Raw genomic sequence first — 9,270 nt, 5'->3', positions numbered from 1 at the left:
ATGTCCTCTTCTGGTGTATCTGAAGACAGCTACAGTGTACTTATATATAATAAATGAATAAATAAATCTTTAAAAAAACATTATATCTCCTCTTTTAAACCATAGACAAATATATCCAGCATATGAATGTACTTCACAACACTAAACTCAGTGATTAGAAATTCAATTGCTAGTCACTCAAAGCAGACAAGAAGGTACATCTAGAACCCTAATTTGGTGCAGAAATTCAGTGATGGAGGATTGAGGAAGGATGTGTTTCAGACAAAATGAAGCATAGTCTCCTGGAAGCAGAATGCAAATTGCTGAGTGTAAATGGTTATTTTTCTTATCCAAGGAAAGGAAGAAAAAGAAGGTGCCAAAATGGTAGAAATGCAAATCCTGCCAAAGTAGCTATACCTTAGCCTGAGACTTAGAAATATCACCAAATATCCTGGAACCATGAGGGCTATTCCAGATGCATTTGCTTTACCTGGAAGCTCTTCTAAATCATCACCCAACTTGTGAGTGAGTGATCTGTGTGCGTGTGCGTGTGCATGTGTGTGTGTGTGTGTGTGTGTGTGTGTGTGTGTGAGTGCATGCATGCATGCATTCGTATGTGTGTCCAAGCTACTGTACATGGGGGAAGTTCAGAAGAGAACCTCAGCTATCAGGATTCATCTTCCATTTTGTTTGCTATTATTGTTTAATAATAGAGTTTCCTATTATTGTTTACCATTCTGCATGGCTGATTAGCTGACCTACAAACTTCAAGTTCTCTCCTCACTTCTCAAAAAGCCAGCATCACAGATGTAAAATTCTGTATCAGCTTTATGTGGATCTGGAGATCTGAGTTCAGGTATTCTACCCACTGAGCCATCTTCCTAGCTGTAGAAGCTGCTTTTCTTTTATTTACTAGTGTAGAGTGTATGTAGGTCCTATCCTCTATAGGCGATCTTATTGTTGATGGGAATTACTGTCAAAGACATCAAAATCTCTTTGTCTGGATCTGCAGTTCCTGGGAAAGAATGATCAACCAATTGGAACAGAAGGCATTCTATTCTCAATCCTAGTAAAGTGCTTTATTTATAGTGATCGAAAACTCAAAGTGTGCTTCCTTTCTACCTTATACCATCAGAATGGCTAAGATCAAAAACTCAGGTGAAAGTATGTGTTGTTCCACAAGGATGTAGAGAAAGAGGATTACTCCTTCATTTCTGGTGGGATTGCAAACTGGTACAACCACTCTGGAAATCCATCTAGAAGTTCCTCAGAAAATTGGAAATAGATCTACTGAAAAACCAGCTATACCACTTTTGAGCATATAAACAAACGATGCCCTACCATACCACAAGGGCACATGCTCCATTATGTTCAGAGTGGTCTTTTCTGTGATAGCCAGAAGCTGGAAACAATCTAGATGTCTCACAAAAAAGAATGGATACAGAAAATGTGGTTTATTTACACAATAGATACTATGTAGCTATTAATGAGGACATCATGAGTTTTGCTGACAAATGGATGGAGCTAGAAAATATACTGAGTGAGGTCACTCAGACAGAAAAGGACATGCCTGGTATATACTCACTAATAAGTGGATATTTGCCAAAAAGCAGAAATACAGAATACCCAGAATACAATCCACAGAACTCAAGAAGGTAAACATGCAGAAGGTATGAGGATGCTTCAGTCACACTTGGGAGGGGAAAAAGGTAACCATGGGACACAGAAAGAGGAGGCGACCTAGGTGGGATTGGAGATGGGAAGAGGAAAGGGGAACATGAGGCACCAGGGTGTAGAGGGTTGGGGGTAATGGGAACATCATCTTGGAGACAGGTGGCAGGAGGAATGGAATAAGGAACTGTGGGAGGATGGACCAGGAGATGGGCAACAACTGAACTGTAAAAAGAAAGAAAGAAAGAAAGAAAGAAAGAAAGAAAGAAAGAAAGAAAGAAAGAAAGAAAGAAAGAAGGAAGGAAGGAAAGAAAGAAAAGAAAGCAAGCAAGCACAAAGCATGTCCCGCTGCCCTCTGGAGAAAAAAGGACCAGGATGATTTCCATCATCTCACCATTGATTTTTCCATCAGTGGCTCCTGACAAGGGACACAGATACTCAAAAAACCTCATTGTGAAACCCTTGTGGGCAGGGCTTGAGATAAATCTACTGCCTAGTTTTGACTTGTAGCCCACTACAGCAGGCTCCATGTATTTTTATTTACTCAGCTATAGATCTTGTTAATCAGCATATGGTTGACATAATTGTTTATTTTATACCATTTCTAATTAGCAAAATTAAAAATAATCATAGATTCTGATTTACACCAGAAATCACTCTCGGGCATAATTTTTATCTTTTCAAAATTGCCAGGTTTCTTTTTATGCTTTGCAAATTGCATACATACATCTGTGACATCTTGATCAAATCCAGCTCCTATTCCATTTTGGAACTCTTCAATGGTTTCAAGTTAGCAGAAAGTTGTTCAAAGTGTCTATAAACTTCAACGACTATTGTTTATTTGTTTTTATATGGAATAAATAAACCAGCATGAAAATAGATTATACGAGCATAAAGTTGAATAGCTGAGGAAATTACTTCATTCCAATTACTTTCAAGCTAAGCAAAGCACTCTGCTTGTTATTTTCAATTTCACATATAAAATCTGGGGATGTACATGCTACAATGTCGGACTCATCTGCTTGCTCTTCTATTTCTTAGATTTTATATTACTTTCAAAAAATAACGTATTTAAGGGAAAGAATACTGTGCTTAAGTAGAAAGTTACATTCATAATTACATGATGAAATAAAGCTTTATTTACTAAAATAAGATGAATTTTATGTAGTAAAATAAAAGCCACACAGAAAGATAAAAAGACGTCAATTACAATGTCTCAGTGGATTAGACCATGTCTGGAAACTTTGCTTTGAATGTATTCTGTGATCCAGATAACAATTTAATTTTTGAGGAAAACTTTGGCCTTGGCTACTGTCCTGCCCATGGCCGCTTTCACCTCTTTATTCCTCAGACTGTAGATGAGCGGGTTAAGCATGGGAATCACAGCTGTGTAGAACACAGACACCACCTTATTGAGGTCCAGAGAAGAAATGGCACTTGGACGCACGTAGATGAAGAAGAGAGTCCCGTACAAAATGGAAACTGCTGTAACATGGGAGGAGCAGGTAGAGAAGGCTTTCCTCCTCCCTTCAGCCGAGCGGATCCTCAGGATAGCGATGAGGATGTGAAAGTAGGAAATTATGATGGTGGTGCTACTGACAACTAATACAGCTCCTGCCACAACGAAAACCAACAGTTTGTTGATCCGTATGTCAGCACAGATGAGGGAAAGGATAGGAGACATGTCACAGAAGAAGTGATTGATAATGTTAGAGCCGCAAAAGGGAAGTCGGAAAGCAGCTGTTGTGTGAGTCATGGTGTTGAAAAAGCCAACAGCATACGGTCCGACCACCAGCTGTATGCAGAGTCTCTGGGACATGGCTACTGAATACAACAGGGGATTACAGATGGCGACATAGCGGTCATAGGCCATGGATGCCAAGAGAAGGCACTCGATGGCCACAAAGAACCCAAAGAACCATTGCTGTAAGACACAGCCCAGAAAAGAGATAACTTTTCTATCTGCGAAGAAGTCCATGAGCATCTTGGGGCCCACGACTGATGAGAAGCAGATGTCCACAAAGGACAGGTGGCTGAGGAAAAAGTACATAGGAGTGTGAAGACGAGAGTCTACTCGGATGAGAATGATCATACCCAAGTTTCCAGTCATAGTAACCAGGTAAAAAAGAAGAAAGAGCAGGAACAGGAAGACCTGAAGCTTAGCGTGGTATCTCAAGCCAATGAAAATGAATTCTGTGATCCTTGTATAGTTCTCATCCGCCATCAAGAAGTTTCGTCTCTACGGCAAATGAAGAGCTATGTGATAGTTGGGTCTTAGGGGGAATACCCGTATGGGGGAGGGGGAGGGGAGGGAATGGGGGCTTGTGGACAGGAAATCAGGAAGGGGGATAATATTTGAAATGTAAGTAAAGAAATATATCTAATGAAAAATTTAAAACATAAAAAAACTGCTTGTTAATGCACAAGAGAAGAAACTACAGGCTAACGTCTCAAACTAGATTTTTTTTGGATTTAAAAAATATACTGGTAAATAGAATATATACTATCTGAAGAGTTATACGAGTTTAAGTGTGATAAAGAGAAAACTCAGGTGTAAGTATGAAATGGTTCAGCATTACATATGGAACCTTCCAATGCCTTTAAAACTAAAGAGGGGAACATTGTTGCTATTTTCATGAAATTTCTGAGTTAATTTAATAACAGGTAGATCTCAAATGACCTTTCCAAAATAGAAATAAAAATAATCGTTTGGGCTGGGGTGGAAGCTAAATAAAATAATACCTTACTTAGTAAATGCCCGACTCTAAGTTTGATCCTATTTGATAAAGTAATGAACTTAATAACGAGAATCTTCCTGAAAACATGCCATGCAGATCCTGACACAATCATAAGTCTTATCTGATTGCATAGAGCCTATGGACTGAGCATGATAATAGAGACCACAACATTCCAAAACCTGTAAGAAATTGAAATGTAAGAATAATAGAAAATGCTGGGACTGCAGAGATGGCTCTGCAACAGTTAAGAGCACTCACATATATATATATACATAACTAAAAACACAAAAATATTTTTATCGTGATAAAACTTTTTTAAAATAAATAATTACAGAAAATAACTAGGAAAATGTCACTGTTTGGCAAAATGACACTTAGAAAACTTTGAAAAAAATCAACTAAGGTCGATGGGGTTGATATGGGTAAGTGCTAAGAAAGTGTGTAGGAAAGTAATTAAAATATATTATACATCATATACACTTATGGCATGATCAAGCAACAAAATTAAACAATAAAAATTACAGCTGTTCAATGAATCATTGGAATATCAGTGCAGTGTGAAAAATAAAAAAAGTAGCAGCATACAAGTTTCAGCAAGAAATAAAATCCTATTTTAAACTGCAGTTGTTAAAATGAACATCAATAAGCCAAGAAAAGAATATTTAAATTTTCTGTGAAAATATCTAGGTGTGTGGCTCGATGGTAAAGAATATATCAAGGATATTCAAGGTCCTGGTTTCCATTCTCAACCTTATAAAAATGTTTTAAAAGTTTTTAATTAAAAAACACAAATTGTGGAACTTTCAATGAGTTAAAGAAATAATTAACAATCAGCACAGGTAAATGTATGCATAAAAATCTTAGTTGTAAAGATACATTTTCTTCCAGAGGACAAAACAAGATGAACTGACTCATTGGAAAAGCAAACAGTCACTGGACTGCTCCTCAAGTGAGGTGGCAGACAAAGATAAACTTGACATGAATCAGGAGGAAGCAACATTTTTCTCATGAATAACTTTTTAGCTGTTCAATGTCCTGACAGGATTTTGTCAGTGACCATTGCTCTTTTTAATAGACCATTGCACTCTATTTTCCATTGTTGAAAATTACATCAGTAGACAGGAAGTCTTCATTCTTTTGTGGAAGATTTATATTGCTTAGAAAAAATAATATAGTCTCAATTTGTAACACAGTCAGATAGACAAATGGGATGCTCACAGATGCATTGCTTCTAAATATGTCATTTAAAAAGGCAGAATCCAGTGTTCACTTGTTATTATACGTAAGTAGAAATACCTTACCTATGATCCATTTTGATTTCAGACAATCAAACTTTTGATTTATATCCATTTCACATAAACTCAATCTTTCACACTGATGTGACTGTGACTTGATTTTCCTTCATTTCTATGTACTGATTTTGTCAAAGACACATTTACTCCTGTTTTTTTTTTCCTTTGACTAACTTGGCTAGGAGTCTCATCAAATTATTTGGCAAATGCAATGCAAGTCTAACCAAACACTTAATCACTTATTATAATACAGCTTCCAATTGCAAAATCTTTGCAAGAAAAAAATTCAAAATCAGTCAAAGCAATGTTGAAAACAAAATAGTGGTCCATTAGACAAATAGCAAAACACATTATAAAGATACAGTAATTAGAACAGTATGGTATTCTTCTTAGGATAAACAAGAATGTGATGACAAAAGAATAGAAAAATTAAGATAGTCATAGCTGATACAGGCACACATGTCCACTTAGCATGAATAAATGTCATTCCCTAACACAAATATAAATTGTGTAACTTAGAAACACTGTACAGATGATACTACATATGTAGCAAGAGACCCATGAACTTTCCTTATCTAGCCTGTATAACCTAAAGGAGTATCAATTTTGTGTACTTAAAATAGATTTATTTTAATCATAATTACAGTGAGAAAGCTCTGCTAATTAAGGTCAAAGTCTACCATTGACTGGATTGTCTTTTGATCTCAGCACATAAAGGAGGACTCCTGTCATTGGCAGGACTTGCCCTTCTCTGACTTTGTCTGAGAAGTTCAATGCCCCCACCCCAAATCTCTACATTTAAAATATTAATCAAACAGGCACAAGGCTCTCTATCACCAAACACCCAATTAAACCTGCCATTACTCACTGTGATAAATGTCTATGCTACCAGAGATGAATTTTCCCATTGTCATGAATTTTCCCATTGACTTGAGTCAGTCAACATGTCATCCTGATCAGGTGGAAGGACCCACTACACTAGATGGGTGTTGGAGGGGGAATGAAGCCCTGCTAACAATAGGAAGGAGCTTTGCCTGTTTTTTCCCCTCAATGGACAAGCCTAGGCCTATTTGGGTCCCTGTCAGGAATGTCTGACCTTACCCTACCAATGGAGAAGATGACTCAACTTCCACTGACAGATCAAGAATGGAAAATTACAGACAGATACCACCCCTGACCAAACAACAAGAGCTCCTGGGAGGATGTCCATGACCTAGCAGCAGCTGCCCAGGACATGTGTCCCCCATACGCTTCCCTTTTCTCTATTCTTATGGCTGTCTTTTTTATCCTCCATTACAGCCCAGCTTCTTCCTAACCCTCTCAATATCCAACACTGGAGAGTCTTCACTACAACAAACATAATAAAATTACAAGAACCAAGGATTGCCCACTGGAAGAATGTTGGAGCAGGGTTAAGCTGTGGTGGCACCATGCTTGCCAACCTTAAACTCATTTTCTGCTTTTTATCCATGATGTCTAGGTTGATTGATGGCAGATAGCAGTCATGTGTAAGCTCTACCATAATGGATATGGTAAATACCCTGTGGCTGACTTACACATCTCTGGCTAGCTTGTCCCCATTACCAAACCAGTCTTCACTCATATTAATATTATTTAAGAGGAAAATCAAACTTGGACACAGGTCCAAACCAGCCTTTCCTGGTTACAATACATGCAGTATAATAGCCAACCTCTTTACTCTCACTACCTACCTTAACTCCTCTCAATGCTTCTCCTGGCCATTATTGGCGGCCATTTCCCATTAACATCTTGATTCATGAACCCCATGGGTCCTTACCTACAGAGAAGTTACAAAACATTCCTCTCTTAAACCTACACCTTTGGCTTGGACCTCCCCCCTTTTACATAATTCTCATAATCCCTGTTTCAAGGTTACTGCATATCTGTGATAACTGTTCCCCAAGTTTATCTCTATGTGCCTGAGGAACTTTCAATCCCTTTACTTCTCAGACTAGGTGTTGCCATCTTGATGAATACAGCTGGAACAACTGGAGCAGAACTCCTCTAAACATGCCATTTGATCAGTGATTTCTAGAACAAACTAGACCAAGTGATGCCCTCCACTATGGACAGACTTGAGTCCCTTCAAAGACAAATAAACTCACTAGCAGGGGTTGAGCTCCAGAATCAGAGAGCCATGGATTTAATTACTCCTGAATACAGAGGGATTTGTATTTTGTTGGGAAAGGAATGCTGTTTCTATGTTAATGAATCTGGGCTTGTGGAACTGGTAGGCTGCTCAAAGATCTCCTTCAGAATCTGAAGGCATATTATTTGCCCAATTCCCCAGCCGTCAATGCTCAAAGCCTTTTGTGGCTTGGCTTCTGCCCCTCCTTGACCATGAAGTTGATATCGGAGGCCTGCTCGACCTGGCACTCTGCCTGGTCCAATTCTTAAAATGGCAGTTGTAAGTAGCATTGCAAACTTCACTGCTGATCCGGTTCTGGTCCAACACCAAGCCATCCTCAGCACAGAGGCTGATACTTCACTATTATAAATAAATCAAGGGCTGGAGAGATGGCTCTGTGGTTAAGAGCACTGTCTGTTCTGCACTTCCAGAGGTCCTGAGTTCAATCCCCAGCAACCACATAGTGACTTTACAACCATTTGTAATGGGATCTGATGCCCTCTTCTGGCACACAGGTGTACATGCAGATAGTAAAGCTAATATATAAATACTCAAATAAATCTTTAAAAATAATTTGAAAAAAATCAATGGGAAAACTCTAATTAAGGTCAAAGTCAACCATTGACTGGATAGCCTTCTGAGCTAGGCACATATTGGAGGACTTCCTTTATTGACAGAGAGTCCTCCATTCTGGAACAAATTGTTCTTCTCTGACCTTGCTTGGAGAGTTCAACCCCCACCCTCACCCCTACCCCCACACACACATCTCTACCTGCAGAATGTCATGTAGCCTTAGTAAGACTACTGGCTCAATTTCCTTTCTTCTGATAAGAATCTGTTCAGGTAGCTTCCCTGTTCTAATGAAGCATTCAATACCTCAAGCCAATGACCTTTGCCATTCCTGAATATTCTGACCCCCATCCTCAAAATTTTATAAGCCTTGAATCAGCCCAAGTAAAGTTGATCTGCTTCCCTGCAGCTAGTCCTAGTGTCATCATATACACATATATATACATATATACACAATCATAGGGCTTCTGAACCCCCTGTCCACCATCTCTGCTTCCTTTGATCTCATGGACTGATATTAACCAATAGTTTCTGAGAGCAGAGAGGATCACAATTACTTCAGATTAAGTTCTTGCTAAATTTTGATATAATTGTGATCTGATAATTCATATCTCTCTATGCCATATTTTTAACTTATATCATTTTTTGTTTCCTACAAATCCATTTAATTCACTTCAAATTTCCATATACAGTTAAAAAAAAAGAGAAGAGTAAGAGAGATACAGGAATGGATTTTGAAGGTGGCCTTAACTTACATTTAAATAAATATCTTTCTTCTTTAGAGGTGATAAAAATAATTAAATTTAAAATAGAGTATAAATTGGACTCCCTGTCAAAATGCAGGCATCCCTGGTTCTGTCTGTGCCTCTGT

At 38.2% G+C, this 9,270-nt stretch overlaps 1 protein-coding gene across 1 annotated transcript; it reads right to left on the bottom strand.

The window, feature by feature from the left end:
- Window positions 1-2,929: 2,929 nt before the first annotated feature.
- Or5g9 (olfactory receptor family 5 subfamily G member 9) lies at window positions 2,930-3,874 on the bottom strand. The gene has a single exon (NM_001000289.1). The coding sequence runs from the start codon at window positions 3,872-3,874 to the stop codon at window positions 2,930-2,932; it is 945 nt and encodes a 314-aa protein (NP_001000289.1).
- Between the last annotated feature and the right edge of the window lie 5,396 nt (window positions 3,875-9,270).

This window comes from Rattus norvegicus, chromosome 3 (assembly GCF_021556685.1).
Source record: "Rattus norvegicus strain SHRSP/BbbUtx chromosome 3, alternate assembly SHRSP_T2T, whole genome shotgun sequence".
Taxonomy (NCBI): Eukaryota; Metazoa; Chordata; class Mammalia; order Rodentia; family Muridae; genus Rattus; species Rattus norvegicus.
Note: the sequence above shows the minus strand (reverse complement) of the source record. Positions and strands in the feature narration are given on the sequence as shown.

Bases quoted from the DNA above. Each gene is read 5' to 3' on its own strand.
- Or5g9 (NM_001000289.1), bottom strand. From the start codon at position 3,874: ATGGCGGATGAGAACTATACAAGGATCACAGAATTCATTTTCATTGGC.